Source organism: Watersipora subatra, chromosome 8, assembly GCF_963576615.1.
Source record: "Watersipora subatra chromosome 8, tzWatSuba1.1, whole genome shotgun sequence".
Taxonomy (NCBI): Eukaryota; Metazoa; Bryozoa; class Gymnolaemata; order Cheilostomatida; family Watersiporidae; genus Watersipora; species Watersipora subatra.
This window is the reverse complement of record NC_088715.1, coordinates 2,098,827-2,121,364: the sequence shown is the minus strand read 5'-3', so window position 1 is coordinate 2,121,364 and position 22,538 is coordinate 2,098,827. Positions and strand designations below refer to the sequence as shown.

Below are 22,538 nucleotides of genomic sequence, written 5' to 3'. Positions count from 1 at the left end.
TTACAATAAAAAATTATTTGTTACGCAATTTTAATTTGTTACACAAGATTTTAATTTGTTTCAGCATTGGCATCGTCAGACAAAAATATCACATGGAGTGGTATAGAAACCTATAGTATTTATCTAATGCAAACATCCCATAGTAGAAATCATCAGTGTGTGTGGTGGTGGCGTGTGTGTCTAAAAGGTTATTGTTCCAGCAGAAGTTATACATCAAAACTTTGAATATGACGATATTGGTACCTCTCAATACTGGTAAAAATATAAAAATGAGATATTGTACTATCTTTGTCTGGTACATTGTCGGACTGAACAGAGAGAGAATGTAGAGGCTATTCCTACTCGAGATAACACAATTGTTCGTGTAAAAAATTAAACCTGACAAAAACACTAAAAATAGAAGTTCATGAAAACACGAAAAAACATTGTGTTTCATAGAATTATTATAGTTCCTAGAGTGAGTTTCAAGTAATACGCCATTTATCGTGTGAAATCAGGAAAAGAGTCCGTGAAGTATATACAGTATATAGTAGGAACTATGAATCATAAGAGCCTTCGTAGACTCGTGGTTAGATAATTGTATTTGTATTACAAACCTGCGGTTGCAATCTTCATGAGTTCAAATTTAGTAGGATGCAAGATTGTAACTCAAAGATTTTAATAGATATAGCTGCACATATCGAAGGACATACAGGCATACAGACAAACTTTGAGATTTAAAAATGGATGAGTAACAACTGTTTCATCTTTTTTATCAGACTCACTTACATCAAACTGCTGACCTGTTTGTTTGTAGCCTGCAACAGAGATGGGGAGTGTGAAGATGGTGAAGCATGTATTTCATATCGCTGTCACTCACCTGCCAACATGTCAATCAGTAAGGAAGTACTCAAGTTAGCTTTTACAAAAGGCACAAGATTGCCTGGAAGCAAATAATGTTTTATTATACTGTATATAAACATCAAGGGAATGATACATTCTTTTGAAAAGAAATAACTTTTATTTCTTTTAAGAGTATGAGGGGTGTTCGGAGAATCAGCCACAGAGACTTGTACCAAGTGATGGTTACAACATGCTGACGTGTGAGACAGACTCTGACTGTGATGCCTACCAGCTCTGCATCAACTGTGTCTGCGCAGCAACTTGCCAGCTCGGCTGCGCTAAAGGCCAGGTAAGTCATCCATGATCCGTATAAAGAAATACTTACGGTATTATTTGGATGTTTACTATCTATATACTTGATATTACATTTAATTACATTTCACTTAAACACATATAAATAAATATATATATAAATATATCATATATATAATCTTATATATAAGATATAATCTTATATATATATAATTACTCATGCTACAGACAGTACTGTTTCGGCTATTGAAGCCTCATCAGTGCAGCTCAGAGCTTTGGCAAGGGACACAAGTCCCATTACCAATGAGAGTTGACTTCCTGCCATGAAACAACTAGGTTGCCTCACAGACTTTAAGAAAGTCAATGTGCTGACACCAGAGTGCTCAAATCACAAAAGTGATGAGCTTTGCACAAAGGCTAATAGTGTCGCACCTCTCACAGAGTGCTCAACCAAACCGAAGTGAGGGAGCATATACACATGCTACAGACAGTACTGTTTCGGCTATTGAAGCCTCATCAGTGCAGCTCAGAGCTTTGGCAAGGGACACAAGTCCCATTACCAATGAGAGTTGACTTCCTGCCATGAAACAACTAGGTTGCCTCACACACTTTAAGAAAGTCAATGTGCTGACACCAGAGTGCTCAAATCACAAAAGTGATGAGCTTTGCTCAAAGGCTAATAGTGTCGCACCTCTCACAAAGTGCTCAACCAAACCGAAGTGAGGGAGCATATACTCATGTATATATCATAGCATGTACTCAGTATATTCATGTACTATATATATATATATATACTACATGAATGCCCGGCATTACCCGGGTATTTAAACAGGTCTTTGGACAGAAAATTAATTTTTATTTAGCATATACAACATTTACCATTCTAACTTTCAAACTTTATATCATGGGAAAGTATTTTCTTGTGCAGTTCAAATAACTGAAAAGCAAAAAGAAAAAGTCGTAAAGATTTTCAAAACTTTTCAAGCAATTGTAATTTTTAAATTTAATATCATGAAATAAATTAAGAGGAAAAATAAAACTGTAAAGGTTTTTAAATGTAAATGTGAAAAAATTAGCAAGTGATGGTTAAATATAGTCTGTTTTGCTACGATTACAATGAAACATTATTTGGTATATGATTATGTGAATTTAGCTCGTGTCAGCGTTGGCATCATAAGGCGAAAATATGGTACAGGCATATATATAGAGTGGTATAGAAACCCATAGTAATTATTTAATGCAATCACTGCCTGGTAAAAAATCATCAAAATCCTCATTAAAAATTCATAACAAAACAATATGTTAACATTAATAACTATAGTTACCCACAGTAACTTTAGTGCATTTCGTGGTTATAATCTGCAAGAAAATGTAACATTACAATGTACTACGTGCAGAGTTCTTGCCTTTGACACTGACGAGTAACATAAAAGCTGAATTTAATTTATATGAAATTAGCTTGCTAAAAACATGCCTCAAGTAAGTTTTAGTATGCATTTTAGTAAACCTTAACCTTTAGCCTTTAACCAAAATCTTATCACTTATGTGTTTGCAATCCCGTTTTTACCATAACGAATAATGCTGAATTGAGATATAATTGCCAAATTTTAATTTTATGAGACTTATTGTTGATATCGTTTGGCGGAAAACAAATTAACCCTAGTACGGTGAGGCCCAAAAAGTATCATGTTTCATAAAGCTGAAAGAGTTGATAGAGTTTCAATTAATACGTCATTTAGCGTGGGCCTAGGGAAAAGGGTGTATACAGTATATGTATTATATACATGTACATGTATATAATACATGTATATATATACATGTATATATATACATGTACATGTATATAATACATGTATATATATACATGTATATATACATGTATATATACATATATATGTATATGTATACATGTATATATACATGTATACATATACATGTATATGTATATATGTATATGTATATAATACATGTATATATACATGTATATATATACATGTATTATATACATATACATGTATATATATACATGTATATATATACATGTATATAATACATATATATATACATGTATATATACATGTATATATACATATATATGTATATGTATACATGTATATATACATGTATACATATACATGTATATGTATATATGTATATGTATATAATACATGTATATATACATGTATATATATACATGTATTATATACATATACATGTATATATACATGTATATATATACATGTATATATATACATGTATATAATACATATATATATATATACATGTATATATATACATGTATATATACATATACATGTATATGTATACATGTATACATATACATGTATACATATACATGTATATGTATACATGTATATATGTATATATATGTGTGTATAATATAGAGAGTACTTAGCTGTTAGGTAATCACTACTCATCTGTTTCAAGCAAGGATAGGTCTATTCTCATCAGGTGATGACTTCATAAATCTTTTTTAAATCATCTTTCCATGTTATTTATTAGGTTTTTTAAAATACTTATTTATAGATAATTACTCACTTTGACAACTTATACTATACTATACTTATACTTACACATATATTTGTTCTGAAAACTATGCAGATTTTTGATAGCTTTACTCAAAGATAATCAATCAAAGCTCAGTTAAAATGTCAATTCATGGAGTTGTGTTCCCATGACCTCAACTGCTGTTTCTAGTAATTAGTGCTAGCATAATGTTAATCATAATGTGGTTTAAAATTCTCTCCCCAGGTTTGCTTTGCTGGTATCTGCATGGAAGCGTGTGGGTCTTCCCTCATGTGCACTTCATCTCAAGACATCTGTCTTGGAGGCATCTGCAGAGACTTCTGTCAGAATGGTATGAGCCTTTCCATTGAGTTCATTTAGAGTTCACCTTATCTTCTTTTATTTTATTATCACTGTGTATGAGTAAAAAACTAGTAATACTTTTATTGCAACATTTTTTCCAAATTCGGCCATACAAGAATCATAGAACAAAATCAAAAAGAAAAAAGGCAACAATATTAAATATGAAAGATTGTTAAAGCAGCTGGCAATGTTTAAAAAAAAAATGTTAGACTTTGTATAAAGTTTGTTCATATCATGTAAGTTGAAATGAGTTGAGAACCTGTGACTATCATGTAAAAGATGAAGACACAAACCATGAAAAATATTGAAACATTTGATTGAAGTAAAATAAACGTTTAGCATTCGTAAAGTGGAAGATCCAGAGATTTAAAAAGATCACTCATTGGAATAAGATATGATGGAATATAATGTGGATTTGCAATTAGTTAGCTCTTTGTTAAAGTATAATTTTCTTTAAATTAGAGTTATCTTAATAAGAATGTTTTTAGAATGCCTCTGCACCGTGTTTTTTCCTCCTCTTGCCCAGAATATGCAGTTGTTATACTCATGTACCTGTTTCTAGCCGTTTTCGTCTATTCTTAACAGAGAAGATTTTCAGAAAATCAACTACAAGCATACTTCTATTTACACCCTGTCTATAAAGTACCCTGCATTGCCTAAATGGTTTTTTTGTGTGAAAACTTGTTAATTTTGCTTATTTCATGGTTTAACAAATACAACGTTTGAATTAAACATTTATGCAACTAGCAACTATGTGCTAAAACAGCCAATCATTAAATTAAATAAGATTAAAATAAAATCATTAAATTCCAATGATAAACATGAAATTTTCCAAATTATTTTTGAGCTATATAGTTATTGACCTTGCACAGATGAGATCTACCCGCATGGAACTGACAAACACTGGAAATATGGAGAGTGCTCCAATGATGTCATAACTCCCGAGTGCAACTCTGGTTCATGTCCACCAGAGTATGTTTGTGAAGGAGGTCTGTGCGAGAAACTTTGTAACGACGACAGCGATTGTGGATTTTGGCATCGGTGTGGACTGGGAATTTGCTCGGTTCCATGCATGGTAACATCTAATTGTTAAACTGTGTTACTATCGATTCTGTACTTTGTAATGTTATTAGATAAACATTTTGTTGGTAGATATCTAGGTCAGTAGAGTCTACCTTGTGTTGGTATTGAAATGCTGTCAGTATCTTTCTCTTTTTAATGGTTGGCTGTTATTATAATCTTTTTGCCCATCCAAAGTCGTGCTAAAAACATTAGAAAAAGATTGCACCCATCAGGAATTGAACCCATGAATGTGAATTTGTTACCATCTGCACCACGATAGAATAGACACGCAAGGAGGTATTACACCTGATGTTCTTACACAGCATACGACTGCTGGTGTGCTAGTTATATATCCTGTGCTTCGTATGAATAACATTTGTCACACTGCTCTTACCTTTGTCAGCAGAAAAGCAGAATAGCAGAATATAGCAGAAAAGAGATGCTGATTCCTGCATCACAAAACTTATAGAAATCCTCACGAGCAATTTTTATTGACTCGAGGGACACAGGCTACAAATGCTGAAAGATATTTTGTGCAGCACACATCGGCTAACAATAATTCACACACTTTGTCTGTGTATTTGTGTGTGCGCTTGTCTGTGTATCTGTGTGTGCGCGCTTGTCTGTGTATCTGTGTGTGCGCTTGTCTGTGTATCTGTGTGTGCACTTGTCTGTGCACTTGTTTTTCTTTTCGTAAACTATATGCACATTTCAATTTTTTATTCATAAATTTTTAGTTTATTAATTTAATCTTCACCCTCCAAACTGCTCCGCGACTTCCACCGAGTCGCTGAAATATGTTATTTCAAAATTCTATCTAGTTTTTGAGTAGCAGCCTCCTAAACACGCACCCGTCATCTCTCTGTTTAGAAATGACACAAACCCCGGGAGACACCGGGATTACTGTTGATCAGAAATAAACAAGTCCAAGCTTATTTTTACAGACTATCTCTAGAGGTCCATTATGTGTCATTAAATATGCAGATCTGGGTAAATGTGTTATAGTTGACTCACTGTTTACCTGATAGAATGGGGAACCTCAGTGCGTGAATGGCATAGAGATGAGCAAATGCTATTCTGACCTTGACTGTGGTGACGAGAGGGTCTGCAGGCTAGGAATATGCTCCACTAAATGCTCTTGCAGTTCATCTGGTTGTGATGGTAAGCTGACTCTTTCAACTTCTCATTTGGTTCCAACGTACATGTAAATGTGCATACTGACATCATGTATATCTGCTTCTTCAACTAAGATATGCTTTTAGTTGGTCCTGAAATACAATCTATTTAGTATCATCATCATTATCACGTTCAATTCATAACTGTTTCTACAACTACACAAGCACTCCAACACTTTTTTTCTAAAATAACCTGTTTTTCGCCTCTCTCCCCAACGTTATTATCCTAAAAAATGGGTCTATTTTATCTCTCCATCTTTTTAAGCCTTTTTGTCTTTCCATAACCTGCTGTTCAACTTGCCATAACCTGCCATTCTAATGCTTAATCTGTTTACCAGCCGTCTACTAGCATCTCCAGCTCGTAACCATTTTATTCTTTTACGGTTCAATTATCTCCTTCAATATAGAAACAGTAGAACATTTGCTCTTGATAGAATCAGCTAAAAACCGCCGGTCAAATCGATTGAGAGAAGCCAACTGTTACAGATAAATAACTTAATATGAGAGCTAAAATGGAGGCAGACTCTGACATACAATTTATAAAAGCTGTCTACTGCTATTTATAAGCATTTTTGTGTTGTTGTTATAATAAATATTTCGGGATGACGCAATAAATTTTTCTATAAAATTTGTGGCCTAGTCACTCTAAATAATAATAAATTATACGTATTTACTGTTTATGTATTTGGATTGTTGCAGCAGTAATTCCTCTGTTGGTTACTTGAATAAACTCATTCTTTATTAAGCCATAGATACAAAAAAACTATATACACAATTTCTTGCATCATGTTTCTGGCGAGTAAAACAATGTTCTCTTTAGTAAATAGACCCTCAAGAGTAGCTAAACTTCGATAGTGACACATTGTCATTTTAGCTCATTTCAAACTAATAGAAAAATATAATAGAAATGGAAGATTTTATAATATTATGTATTGGAACACTTCAACTTAAGAAAGAATACATTTTGCCCGCCAATCAACACCATATAAAATAATAATAATTATTAAATTTAATTAATAATTTAATTAATAAATAATAATTAATAAAATAGTCATAATATAGATTTACTGAACTGCTCCATGACTTGTGACTTCAACCGTAAAAATGTATTTATATTCTAGCTGCTGTAGTCCCTTCAATGTGTAGCTACCATCAAGTAACTTTTATCAATAGCTAAATAATTTATACCTTACAAATACTTTATGTAGATGCTGTGTGTGATGTCAGCAATGGTTACTACTGCAGCAACATCACACTGAGCTGTGTTCACCCAACGAGACTGAGTAACCCTGATTTGGAGACCAACAATATTGGACAAAACTGTACGGTGGGTAGCCTATGAAAGCAATGAATAAGCTTGTACCAAAGCTTGCAACAGAGACAAGTTTTCTTTAATAAAGAAATAATATTATTTGAAGCTTTAGGAGGTCATAAAAAAGGAAAGTTCATGCTTTTTAAATAGTTTTTTCATAGAAGCAAGTAAACAATTTGCTTTTCTACTTAAAAGACAGTTCTAACATACCTGGTCAGTGTTCCTAACAGTGATATCAGCATTATAAAACTCTGGTGTTTACCTGCTGCCACTGAAGGCTTTTCAAGAGATTTGGTGTATTCTAGCCACCATAGCAACTGTGTTGCCTTATGATGAGTGACAGCATGATTGCTGCTGTTATTACTTGTGTATTTCTATTATTTACCAGCCTCTCTTCATCATTAGATAGTTATTACTTTATCATTGCTCTCAGACTCAGAATGAGCTGCTGTTTTTCTGAAAGTGTAGTCAAAGCTTTTTCAGTTATTTCAATGCGATTGTTAGTAGTGTGAGTCACGCGTAGTTACTACATTGTTTCCATTCAAACTCAACTGGGTCAGAATCCTAACACAAGATGATAACATATACGTTCATTTGGATCAATTGATGTTTCTCTAAGAGGAAGGGTTAGGTTTAGCATGTCCAGTTGGGTAAATAACTAAATTTTGTCATATAAAATAGGTGTAATTTTATGTTGAAAAATCAAGATTAAACGAATGAAAACTTTGAGGTTGATTGGTCAACTATTCAAATCCTTGTGAAAAACACCAACTTGTTTCGATTTGGAAGTTAAGAATCGGTTCTACGATGAACCACCAGAAACCTCTCATAAGTTTCTTAGCATTTTAACAGGAAGATTCAGACTGCGGTCACTACTCCCTCTACTGTAATCAAGCATCTGGTAGTTGTCTGCCCTTGTCTACTCCTCCAGGAATTGTGAGATGTGATTCATCAAACTACCATCTCTGTGGTAAGTAAAACTTATGTGTTCAGCCATTCAAGTACTCAAGAACTTAGGCTGAATGCAAAGAGATTAGTAACTAAAACTTCCTCGTATTGATAAAGAAACAAATGATTCATTAAAAACAACAGCTGTCTGATGACAGCTGTTGTTTTTAATGACAGCTAGGTTTAATGACAGCTAGGTTTAATGACAGCTAGGTTTAATGACAGCTAAGTTTAATGTCAGCTAGGTTTAATGACAGCTAAGTTTAATGACAGCTGGGTTTAATGACAGCTGGATTTAATGACAGCTAAGTTTAATAACAGCTAGGTTTAATGACAGCTAGGTTTAATGACAGCTAGGTTTAATGACAGCTAGGTTTAATGACAGCTGGATTTAATGACAGCTAGGTTTAATAACAGCTGGATTTAATGACAGCTAAGTTTAATAACAGTTAGGTTTAATGACAGCTGGATTTAATGACAGCTAAGTTTAATGACAGCTGGATTTAATGACAGCTAAGTTTAATAACAGCTGGATTTAATGACAGCTAAGTTTAATAACAGTTAGATTTAATGACAGCTAGGTTTAATGACAGCTGGGTTTAATGACAGCTGGATTTAATGACAGCTAAGTTTAATAACAGTTAGGTTTAATGACAGCTAGGTTTAATGACAGCTAGGTTTAATGACAGCTAGGTTTAATGACAGCTGGATTTAATGACAGCAAAGTTTAATAACAGTTAGGTTTAATGACAGCTGGATTTAATGACAGCTAAGTTTAATAACAGCTGGATTTAATGACAGCTAAGTTTAATGACAGCTAGGTTTAATGACAGCTGGATTTAATGACAGCTGGGTTTAATGACAGCTGGATTTAATGACAGCTAAGTTTAATAACAGTTAGGTTTAATGACAGCTAGGTTTAATGACAGCTAGGTTTAATGACAGCTAGGTTTAATGACAGCTGGATTTAATGACAGCAAAGTTTAATAACAGTTAGGTTTAATGACAGCTGGATTTAATGACAGCTAAGTTTAATAACAGCTGGATTTAATGACAGCTAAGTTTAATGACAGCTAGGTTTAATGACAGCTGGATTTAATGACAGCTGGGTTTAATGACAGCTGGATTTAATGACAGCTAAGTTTAATAACAGTTAGGTTTAATGACAGCTAGGTTTAATGACAGCTAGGTTTAATGACAGCTAGGTTTAATGACAGCTGGGTTTAATGACAGCTAGGTTTAATGACAGCTAAGTTTAATGACAGCTAGGTTTAATGATAGCTGGATTTAATGACAACTAGGTTTAATGACAGCTAAGTTTAATGACAGCTAGGTTTAATGATAGCTGGATTTAATGACAGCTAGGTTTAATGATAGCTGGATTTAATGAGTGCTACGTTTAATGAAGCTGCGCTTTGAGTTGAGCAAGCTGATAGTGCTAATTTGTGATAAGGCCAAACCTTGGTTTTTGACCATAATCCATTCCAAAATCTTTAAAAAGCAATTTGTTCAAAATCCAAAACTATTTTTGCTATTATAATTAATGTAACTAATATTAATCAATTCCAAGTCCAGAGAACCAATTTTTGTTAAAGTATTGTTTGTAATATTTCAGACCATAAACTGTGTACACATTTCGCAAGAGAGCGGGCATAAACTATAGTGACTGTCTCATTACCAATTTATTTATAGATTAGGTTAAGAAATGTACAGTACGACACTGCTGTATTTGTAGCAACCTGTACACTAGCCTAGCTTACTCAAAGTCTTGTCTACTGTATACTGTGTATACTGTATAAATAAAGAGTGTAGAAATATATTCTGCATTTCATTTTCATGGACTATATCATAGCAAAGATTGAGACAAAAACATAAACATTTCTTATGTTTTAATTTTTTCTGTTTTAACATTGACATCAAAGTAATGAAGGCTAGCCTACACTCACGCTATGCTCTAAAAGTGGTAATGAAAAAGTACAGTTACCTCTTCCTTCTTTTCTCTTTTTCTCTCCCTCCCTTTCTTTTTTTAACTCTTTTCCTTCTCTTCTCTCCTCTCTTTTTCTTTCTCTCTCTCTTCCTCTCTTTTTCTCTCTTTATGTTCTCCCTTCTTTACCCTTACTTGCTCTCCTTCTCTTATCTCTCTCTATCTCTCTGCCTTTCTCCCTCTCTCTCTCCTCTACTCTCTTCTCCTCTCTCTCTCTCTCTCTCTCTCTCTCTCTCTCTCTCTCCCCCTCTCTCTACTCTCTTCTCCTCTCTCTCTCTCTCTCTCTCTCTCTCTCTCTCTCTCTCTCCCTCTCTCTCCTCCCTCTCCTTTCTACTCTCTCTCTCTCTCTCTCTCTCTCTCTCTCTCTCTCTCTTTCTCACTCTCTCTCCCTCTCTCTCTCTCTCCCCCCCTCTCACTCTCTCCTCTCCCTCTCCCTCTCTCCTCTCTCTCTCTCTCTCTCTCTCTCTCTCTCTCTCTCCTCTCTATCTCTTTTCTCCACTCCTTTTCACTCCTCTCCTCTTCATTCTATCTCTCTCTCACTCCTCTTTCACTTCCTTTTTTAACTCTTCTCCTCTCTCTTTTGCTCTCAATCTCTCATTCTCTCTTTTTCTTTTATCTCTATCTTTCTGCTCTCTATTTTTTATCTCACTCCTCTCTCTTTCCGTCTTCTTTTTTTCCATCTTGATCTATCTCACTCTCTTTCAACCTCTCTCATCCAATCTCTCTCCTAATCGCTTTTACCCTTTTTCAATCTCTCTCTTTCCGCTCAGTCAACACTGCAAATCAGGTAATACACTAACAGGCATTCATCTAGCTAAAGTTTGGTGGTAATATTTGTATTTATGACTTAAAACATGTATAAAGATACACAATCACAAATGTATATGTGCATCCGTCTTTGAATTGTTATACACATAAATATGTGCAAGCATAGGATTGCCTATTTATAGATTCGCTTGGGTAAACATTCTCTACACTTTTTATTTTCATTTTCACACATTTCATCTTCCTACCATAGACTAATATAAAATTATAGTTTACATGAAAAAGGTTTTAGTTATTACAGGTTACTAGTTATCTTCTCTATCACCATGTTTGCAGGGGACAAGACAAGACAACTACTACAATGTCGACTTGTTATTCTCAATTCATATTGATTCTCTGTAGGAATCAATGGAGAATGTAAAAATGGGAAATGTGACTGCATCAGAGATGGAACAGGGCAGTGCATTAATTCTATTCCAACTCCATGTATTGATACTTTCGACTGTGACGGATGCCTTGAATGCAATGCGAACTTTAACCGCTGCACATGCCCACAAGACACGGTTCTGATTGGCTCTAACTGCATTTCTATTTTCCCTGAAGATGAAGAGGGAGGAGTCTATTTTACAGGTCGGTATGCTAGCAGTAAGCAAGTTTAGATGGCTGTATGCTATCCAAAGCAGTATTAAAATTCCGCATTATGATGGATTTAAACTGATGGAGATTGTCACTGCACGTTCAATATCCATGCACTCCACCACTGAGCTATACAAGGCATACTGATCAAAGGTGCTATCATATACTGTATAGTGTATGCACATGCTAAATGATGTATTCTATCTAAATCATTCCCTTGATGATGCTCACTCCAATGCTAGTTTACCTTCAACTTCTTTCACAAGTTATAATCTATTGCAGAATTAATTATTGTTTTCATATGCAAAGTAGCTACTCCAATAATTCTTCATTTTGATCTTTAATCACCCTTTTCAATCAGTCTTTTATAATTGTCTGGTCACAGTTAACAGTCAACAGTTAGTATGTAAACTGGTCACAGTTAACAGTCAACAGTTAGTATGTAAACTGGTCACAGTTAAGAGTCAACAGTTAGTATGTAAACTGGTCACAGTTAACAGTCAACAGTTAGTATGTAAACTGGTCACAGTTAACAGCCAACAGTTAGTATGTAAACTGGTCACAGTTACCAGTCAACAGTTAGTATGTAAACTGGTCACAGTTAACAGTCAACAGTTAGTATGTAAACTGGTCACAGTTAAGAGTCAACAGTTAGTATGTAAACTGGTCACAGTTAACAGTCAACAGTTAGTATGTAAACTGGTCACAGTTAACAGCCAACAGTTAGTATGTAAACTGGTCACAGTTAACAGCCAACAGTTAGTATGTAAACTGGTCACAGTTAACAGTCAACAGTTAGTATGTAAACTGGTCACAGTTAACAGTCAACAGTTAGTATGTAAACTGGTCACAGTTAAGAGTCAACAGTTAGTATGTAAACTGGTCACAGTTACCAGTCAACAGTTAGTATGTAAACTGGTCACGGTTAACTGTGACCAGTTTACACACTGGTAAAAAATTGTTGTTAATGTTTAATAGTATTCGTGTAGTTTAGAAGAATACGTGTAAAATAAAACTATCTACCATAAATATTTTGTTATAATATATTGAATAATATATTATATTGAATATATTATATATATTTAATATAATATATTGAAAGATGAAGTAAATGAATTTTTCATTCTCTCACCTCAATTTCTCCAGGAGATTTGAGAGCCTTTACAGCTTAAGAAGCTCTTTGACATGTTGACTCATGAATAAATCACACCCAGTATTTGCTGCCATTCAGTACAATATGAGACAAACTGCTAGAGTTCAGAGAGCTTTTGTATTTTGATGGACCTCTCAGGCTTTTTGTAGATAGCTCAATAACGCATGAAAATGTTGATTCCCGGCTGGCTGCTATTAGTAAATTTTATCAAGTAGTAGAATGTGATATAATATTGTGAATATCCAATCCGAGACAACTACTAGCTGTGTAATCAATGGAGTGGAGATACGTATTAAGTATCACAGTTACTCTCAATGTTAACGATGGTTTCTAACCGTACTGGAATTTTATTCAGACCAAGTACCTAATTACTATCAGTACAACCAAATACCCACTCCATTATAAACATTTAGATCTTGATATATAGAGCTGATTGGTTGGTTTAGCTTTATACTCTTGCAGCAAGAAAGTTTTCTCGTATTCCTATTCACTTTTAAATAGCTAATTATCTCCCCTCGACAATGATATCATCAGTGGCTGTTATTAAAAAGGTAAGGAATGCTCTGGTCTACCTGTTAAACTTAAATTTCGTTGATTTTCCTGATTTTCCTGCCTCTTTTTAAGGCAGGGCAACAGGGTACAACAACACAAAATGACACAAAGTTACCTGTTGTTACCAAACTATTACTGTTTTCTTTTTGAAATACTAATAAAATAAAATGGCTCAGGGTCGCTTTACAGGTCAAAAACTAAGTATTATTACAGCATTACTTTTATACATATTCTATAATTAGATTGCAATTAAGAAGTCTTTGAATATTGATCAACTTTGGTAGTTGTTTTTAGTAGCCATCAGCATTAAATGCTGTAGCAACATCGGTGCTGAATGGCATGTATGCTGGTAGACCTAATATTACACTTTTTAAATTTTGCAGCATGTGAAGACAACTCCGATTGTCGTTATGACAGTTTTTGTCTCTCTGGTAACTGCTATCCAGTCTGTGATGAATATGGCTGTGCTCAGTATCCCAGCATGCAGTGTGCTTCCGGTAAGTTATTTCTGTGCTTGATAACTCCTTGAGCAATGGCGTCTGAGGTTGAGTGTCTCTAAGTCTATGTAATCAGGTTTTACTTGAAACCCACAGAAATCAGTAACATCTGAGGTTGAGTGTCTCTAAGTCTATGTAATCAGGTTTTACTTGAAACCCACAGAAATCAGTAACATCTGAGGTTGAGTGTCTCTAAGTCTATGTAATCAGGTTTTACTTGAAACCCACAGAAATCAGTAACATCCGAGGTTGAGTGTCTCTAAGTCTATGTAATCAGGTTTTACTTGAAACCCACATAAATCAGTAACATCCGAGGTTGAGTGTCTCTAAGTCTATGTAATCAGGTTTTACTTGAAACCCACAGAAATCAGTAACATCCGAGGTTGAGTGTCTCTAAGTCTATGTAATCAGGTTTTACTTGAAACCCACAGAAATCAGTAACATCTGAGGTTGAGTGTCTCTAAGTCTATGTAATCAGGTTTTACTTGAAACCCACAGAAATCAGTAACATCCGAGGTTGAGTGTCTCTAAGTCTATGTAATCAGGTTTTACTTGAAACCCACAGAAATCAGTAACATCTGAGGTTGAGTGTCTCTAAGTCTATGTAATCAGGTTTTACTTGAAACCCACAGAAATCAGTAACATCCGAGGTTGAGTGTCTCTAAGTCTATGTAATCAGGTTTTACTTGAAACCCACAGAAATCAGTAACATCTGAGGTTGAGTGTCTCTAAGTCTATGTAATCAGGCTTTACTTGAAACCCACAGAAATCAGTAACATCCGAGGTTGAGTGTCTCTAAGTCTATGTAATCAGGTTTTACTTGAAACCCACAGAAATCAGTAACTCATGGAATCAATGAGATGCATCAGTTGTTGGTGCTGCAGCGCTACTAAACAGAACAGAGATAAATATAGTGTTTCTATGACAACGGTTCTATGCATAGATAAACAGCCTCTTAACATCTACCGTAAAACCTCTAATTAAAAGCCATGGTTCTTTAGTTTTCAACCCTTCCTCTACAGTGGCTGTCAATTGGAGGCGGTGTTCAAATAGAGGCTGGCAGTGTGTTTTTCAAATAGCACGTCAGAATTTTCGGAAGATAAATTTAGCTTGGCCGAAGCGAATGTTGCCTATACTTTGCTCTCGTTTTTTGGTGTAGCAATACTACACCTTTTTGGATGCAATAAATCTGCTAACTTACCTCCAACTTGTCAAAGATCTCTTAATAAATATACATTGAGACACTGAGATATATTTCTACCAGTTGACATCTATTGCTTGCAATTAACCTGCGATGATATTATAGCCTGTGTCTTTCTTTGCAATTTGTTGAAACTTTCAATTTTTATTTCATTCCAAATTTGAAGACACGTTTCTATTTTACATCAATATTTAACAATATTGCATAAAAGCTTATTGCACTCATTGATCTGTTTGCTACAGTTTGCAGCCACAACTAGAATTACAAGTGTTGATCAATGGTAAGACCATGTCACTGCAATAAGGCTATAAAATAATATGCTGTAAAATTGCAAATTTTAAAGTTATATAATGGTAATCTACTAAATGCTACAAATACTCTTTATGATTCCATTGTGCCATACCAACATTTGTAGATACATGTATATTCATGAAAAAGTGACATAAACTAACCATACTTATATTACATGCAGGAACAAACGGTAACGTTTTTAAAACAAAAATATTTGCATCGTTTACTGAGATAGCGGCATTCTGATTGGTTCTTTCGATATACCAAATATCTTCTGGATGTTCAATACCTCCCACACTATCTCCTGACCTCAACTCTTCTTCTGCGTTGCTGACCTAGTCGATATTAGCATCTAAAAACCTTTTGGCAGAGCATAACTTTTACGCGTCGCATGTAGCAGGAAGTCAATGCATGAGTTTTGCTCACTAAGCATGACCTTTGACCCCAAACTTGCAAACCATTTTTATATATGTACAACGAAGTATTAAATTGCGTTAAACAATAGATGCTACTCAACTGAAACAGTTGTTAATTATTTCTATGGTGTTGTTTTAAAGTTCATCTACCAACATAAATTTAAACTGTTTTTATATACGTATATGTACTTCGAAGTATGAAGACCGTGTAAAACAAGGAACTACAATTAGCCTGAGACAGATATTAATTATTTCTATGGTGCTGGGTTCAAACATTCAACCAAAAAGGCAAAAAGCTTTAGAGTTGGACAACGAAAGAATGGATGGCTATCAGTGTAAACGATTCATTATTAACACAATTTTGTGGACACGTTTCTACTGATCACTTGATATTATGGGCTCATAAAGATCAAAGAAGTTTAAAGTGGTGGTCAATTGGAGGTGATGTTCAAATAGAGGATATTGGTCTATTTATCAACCTTTCTCTCATAGTGGCAGTCAAATAGATGTGGCGTTTAAATAGAAATGGCATTCAATGAGAGGTTTTACGATAAGTTAATTCTCTGGTGATTTCGTAAACAGACGATTTTTTTTACAACCATAAATGTAGTTGCAAAGAATTTGTGATGCTAATTTAAGTTATCTTTATATTACAGCTAAAAAATGCTTTTATGCATTCGAAGTTGCATTCGATTTATATTTCCTTCTTCTAGATAGTTAGGTCAATTGTTATTTGTTTGCAGTCTGTGTGAGATGGATAAATTGCAAATCTTATGTCGCACTTGCACACACCTGCTCATGATTGTCAATACATTTGTACAAAAGAGGTAATTTTAATTTGTTAGGCGTTTGTATGCCTGACTGCAATGATGACACCGACTGCGACAGTAATCAGTTTTGTTCGACGATCAAAAGAGTCTGCGTAGCACGCTGCAAGGCAAAAAAAGATTGTCCACCCGGGCTCACCTGTCTCAATGGGCAGTGTGCAGAGTTGTGCTCTCAAGACGGAAACTGCAGAGATGGCAATGCTTGTGACGGAGATGTATGCCGTCCGCTTTGTAGTAGTGGTAAGACAATTCTTAATATATTACTGTTCTTCTCTGCTGCAAAGAAGTTCAGTAGGATGCTCAATAGCCAATATACAGCCATGTCTCTCTACTGCTGACTAAAACTAAGGTGCAATTAGTTGTTTGAAATGCTAGAAGTTGGGCAAAGAAAACATTTTCAAAAGCATCCCCAAAGCAGTTGGTGTAAAATAGTCTAGTTCCTTGGAAACCTTTCTACTTCTAATTTTTTGAAGTTGTTCCCTCTTGGTATGCTTATCTATTCATTCAGCTGCATGCAGAGCTACTCTGTATGATCCCATTGTGCCATACCAACATTCGTAGATATACTATGCGTTATAATTACTCGGTAATAGTTACGCTTGCAGTGTATCATTTCCTTTCTCAGACTATAGTATTATTACATGTTTATATCTCTCATTCCTTTTCTCAGACTATAGTATTATTACATGTTTATATCTCTCATTCCTTTTCTCAGACTATAGTATTATTACATGTTTATATCTCTCATTCCTTTTCTCAGACTATAGTATTATTACATGTTTATATCTCTCATTCCTTTTCTCAGACTATAGTATTATTACATGTTTATATCTCTCATTCCTTTTCTCAGACTATAGTATTATTACATGTTTATATCTCTCATTCCTTTTCTCAGACTATAGTATTATTACATGTTTATATTGCGCAGGAACCATCGTGAACCCCTTACTGCTTCCGTTAAAACCAGCTGATTTGTTCGAGTAGAGCTTATATTTATGATAAACATATATATGGTACAGTTGACAGTGTGTGCGCGTGCGTACAACTAACTGCATGGGATGAAGCTTTCCCTTGCTCGGTTGGTCATATATATATGCTGGTTATATACGGGTTGGTATATACATTCTAGATCCGGCCCCTTCTTTTGGGACCAACTGGTCCTCTCCATGCCTGCTAGTGGCTAGCCAGTCATCTCCTTTATGACAGCTAGCTGGTTGTACTCTCGGTCGGGTCGACCTTTTTTTTGATTGGGCCGGCTTCGTCTTCGCTCGGTGGAACTGAGTGGCATGCTTATCAGCAAAGTGGTGCTGGGACTAGCAGATTGGCTGTATCGTCATCCTGCTGGGGCCTATGCTGTTGTCCTTTACAATGTTATCAACATAAATTTAACATCTGATATAGCAATACGCGTTGCTGAACATTTCTTTATAAATATCGATTGTCATATAAAACAGTAGTGCAAGAAATTTCTGCCCATGTACCTAATATATTATAAGACGCTTTTGACCATCTGGTCTTTGCGGAAAAAAGAGTAAATGACTAAAAGCAATCCCTAGACATCAGTAAACAGCTCTCATGGTGATTTGAATATTGCAGACGCGGCTTGTGCAGAAGTCTGTGCACAGGGACTCTGTACTGGTAAATGCCTTTACCCTACAGACTGTGGTAGCGAAGAAGCATGCCAAAATGGAAAGTGCATACACAGGTGTTTGACAGACGCTAACTGTACTGACAACCAGCATTGTGTTCAGGGGTTTTGTTCTTTACGATGTGATGTAAGAATGTTTCCTTATTCATTTATTATTCACAATCTGTGTAGTCGAGTGACATGGTTTATCAAATATTTTTGGAATTGTCAGTCCTTCTTTACCCTAGTTGTAGCTGAGTGAATTGCTCTATCAAGTTTCCTTTGGAGTTGTCATTCTTTCTTTCCTCTGTAGTTGAGTGACATTTTTTATAGTTTTTTTTTGGAATTGTCAGCCCTTCTCTGACCCTAGTTGTAGCTAAGTGAAATGTTTTATCAAGTCTTCTTTGGAATTGTCAGCCCTTCTATACCTCTGTCAAATTCATAAGATCTTTATATAAAAAGGAAGTGTCTATTATTCATTTTATACGGACGAACTAAATTGTAGTAGGCTATACCTTGAGTTTCAAGCCGCCTAAGATTGAGTTCTTTTGAATCCGAGCTTAGCTTTTGTTTAAAACCTGAGCTTAATTTCAAAACATGATTTTAGCTTGCGCGACGTTCGGTGGACAAAGCAGGCTTTGGTTCAAATTTTTTGCTTATCGTAAAAATGTATATTTTTAATTGGTTGGCTTTGGTAAATATCATTTGTTTATTGAGTAATAATTGATTGATTATTTAGCTACAATTTGTTTGGCCCTAAAAAGGTCTGTAGAGAATACAATTACCATATTTTTAACGACAATATTAATAACATTTGCCTGTTACATTTCTATAATATCCTAAAGAAGCATGTCCTAATGTCTTGGTAAATACATCTTAGAGTTCAAAAGTCAAGATGAGAAGGCTTGGTTTTTGTATGTCATACATATATCCTTTACCTTCAGCTTCTCAAGTAAACTCTGTTTTTTTTCTCTGTTTGTAGCCTAGGATCAACCTCTGTCGAGATGTATGCTTTAGTACCAAAGACTGTGCACCACAACTCAGTTGCATTGAGGGGATCTGCAGTGGGTCTTGCAGCGATGAATTTGAATGTGGAGATGGCTTCAAGTGCTCTTCAGGTATGAATGTGTACTTATAGTATGTGAGTGGTAACTCTACAGTGTACACTGAGTGTACAGCGAGTGTACAGCGAGTGTACAGCGAGTGTACAGCGAGTGTACAGCGAGTGTACAGCGAGTGTACATCGAGTGTACAGCGAGTGTACAGCGAGTGTACAGCGAGTGTACAGCAGATTTACTTGTACACTTTGCTGTCATCGTTAGACTCATATAGAATACTTGATAAAAAAGCAGACATCATTAAAGTACTGATCAAGTATTTTCATGTAAAACAGTCTGCATTCTGTAGCAGAGTTTATTGTACAGACAATTACCAATTTTAGGCTATTTAAAGCTATCAACTGGCTAAAATGTACATAAATGTTTGAGCACATCTTCAAGCACATCTATGTATTTAAACCATTGACTCAATGACACTCTAATAACACTCTAATGACACTCTAATGACACTCTAATGACACTCTAATGACACTCTAATGACACTCTAATGACATTCTAATGACACTCTAATGACATTCTAATGACACTCTAATGACACTTTAATGACACTCTAATGACACCCTAAGACACTATGTTATTTACTGGATGCTAGTGTAAGCCTTCAACTTATTTCACCAGCTACAATTTATCGCTGGAATAATTATTGATTTTAGATGCAGAGTAGCTACTCAAATGAATCTTCATTCTGTTTTTTAATCAGCTTTTTACGATTGTGTAGCCTGTGGCCAGTTTATTAACCATCCGTCAAAAACTGCTCATAGAAAAATCCATAAGTAACAGATTTCTCTCTCTCATTCCCAATCTTTTGTTGATCTTAAGTCAGTTTGTTTTACTGCCATAAATAAAAAATATAATAATAACATAATAAACGTGAATGAATTATTGTTAAAAAATACAAGAAAGCTCATTTTGACTTGAAAGTACCCACTCATACGCAACACATCTGTTTATTCTTTGCATTAGAAATGTCCATGTTTATTGTAGCCCTACTCCTTTGTGCCATTTGCTTTATACAAATAGATATCTACATGTATGTTACTGTATGCATCCATTACCTAATATTTATTTTCAACAGAGATAACATCAAAGTTAATTTAGTGCAAAGAGTCATGAGTTGTTTGTGAACTCATTACAAGAGAAGATAACTGACACAGCTGGTTTCCTCTACCATCTACATTAGGCTGAGTTACAACTAGCTGTAGTGATATGTAATGATAACATTGGATTGCGATTCACAGGCTTCTGCGTCATTTCCTGTGATCCTATCGGTGAGCTAAATAGCTTGTGTCCCTCACATCAGCGATGTTATGAAGATGAAGGGTATTGTCAGGAAAGAATTGCAGAACCTTGTGACTCCTCAGCTGACTGCCAGGAAAATGAATACTGCTCTGGACTCATCTGTGTTAATGCCGTTAGAGCTGGAGCACTGTGCTCGAATGCCTTCGACTGTGGTAAGATTTACAAATACTGATTTACATCGGAGGACAAACACTATTTTAATGCACATTCTTTTTCGTTTTCTGATATGTGAAATTTTCCCCACATACCTTACCAAAACCTTTTTTAAGCAATGTTGACAATTCTGCCCAACAGTGACTAAAATCTTATGTGAACAGTTTGTGTTTTGACTCGTTCAGCGGGCTCCTCTGCAGCAGATCAAATATGATTATACTTAAAGCGATGCTATATTTAGAGCAGGTACAAGTTGTGTTTACTCAATTAACAAAATAACTTAAATGGAAAAATCAGGTATGGCTGCTCAAATATGTTTCTATGGGCAGACCACTCTGAATTAGGTGTGCTTATATTATCATTTGTGATCACTTTTAAACCTAGTCTTGTATATAAAAGAAACATAATTGTTACGCGTCTGCGAAAAACTGCTTCATGGAAGAATCCCAAAGCAACAGGCTTCACTTTCTCATTCCCACTCTTTTGTTAATTTTGATTCAGTTTTTTTGACAGTAATAAACATAAATGAATAATTTTTTTAAGAAAAACAAGGAAGCATAGTTTGACTTAAAATTATCAATTCATACACAACACATGTGTAGTATGGGTTGTATACACAAGCAGGTCCACTGATTCTAGACCATATTAACAACTTTACATCGACTGTAAAAGCATTTAAAATAGGACAACTGTACTGATTTTTGTCTTGGTCTACCAGTGTACCTAATGGCGACCCGACAGGTCGGCTTACATTAGCTTGCCGTGCCTATAACTGTATGTGATTATAGAAGACCACGTCAACCCTAAGGTCCGTCGTCTGATTAGCTTAGGTCGACCTCTCTGCTACTAATTAGGTCGACCCAGTCAGGGCACCTTTAGCTGCTGACCCCCCGTAGTCAACCAGCTGACCGATGATGCCTATACTGGTCAACTATCCTGCATTAATTCTTGCTGACCGCTCAAGCGAGAAATGAAGAGAGAGTGTGTGTGTGTGTGTATAATTGTATTGAATAGACTACAAAACAACTGCCCCCACTGCGGGCTGCCTTCCTTTATATAGGTTGCAGCTCGCCCATATAAGGGCATAATGACTATATATGGTAATAATGACCATATATGGGTTAACGACGCGGGGTTGACTAATAATGTAAGTAAGCATGCACTTGCAATGAGCTGTATAATATGATGAGTAACAAATCTGCCACATACGCCGCCCCTATAGACGGCTATCCGTCTATATATACATATATATAAAATAATAATAAAAAAGGATAGTAATGGTGATAAAATAGCGAAGGAAATGAGTTCCAACTACTTGTTACCGTCGTAGCTACGGTCTGGCCTCTTGCTGGTCGGCCAGCTTTTCTAAATATGCGGCCGTCCTACGCAATTGCTGAGCCTCTAACCTCAACCGGTCAGCGGCTGACATTGACTTCCTTGGCATCGAGATTTCCAACCTCTCTGGACGTACACTCACAGTCCGAACGGAAATCTGAGGC

The 22,538-nt window shown here is 35.3% G+C and overlaps 1 protein-coding gene across 1 annotated transcript; it reads left to right on the top strand.

The window, feature by feature from the left end:
* Positions 1–808: 808 nt before the first annotated feature.
* LOC137401932 (protein draper-like) lies at positions 809–21,058 on the top strand. Its single transcript, XM_068088405.1, has 13 exons — positions 809–893; positions 1,014–1,171; positions 3,907–4,012; positions 4,896–5,098; positions 6,114–6,246; positions 7,469–7,587; positions 8,425–8,542; positions 11,672–11,899; positions 13,994–14,107; positions 16,861–17,057; positions 18,439–18,549; positions 19,452–19,587; positions 20,826–21,058. Exons 1-13 carry the CDS (start codon positions 809–811, stop codon positions 21,056–21,058), a joined length of 1,941 nt encoding a protein of 646 aa, XP_067944506.1.
* The last annotated feature ends 1,480 nt before the right edge of the window (positions 21,059–22,538 follow it).

Bases quoted from the DNA above. Each gene is read 5' to 3' on its own strand.
- LOC137401932 (XM_068088405.1), top strand. From the start codon at position 809: ATGGGGAGTGTGAAGATGGTGAAGCATGTATTTCATATCGCTGTCACT. The intron at 7,588-8,424 runs GTGGGTAGCCTA...GCATTTTAACAG, and splicing joins ATATTGGACAAAACTGTACG to GAAGATTCAGACTGCGGTCA. The intron at 17,058-18,438 runs GTATGCCGTCCG...TGAATATTGCAG, and splicing joins GCAATGCTTGTGACGGAGAT to ACGCGGCTTGTGCAGAAGTC.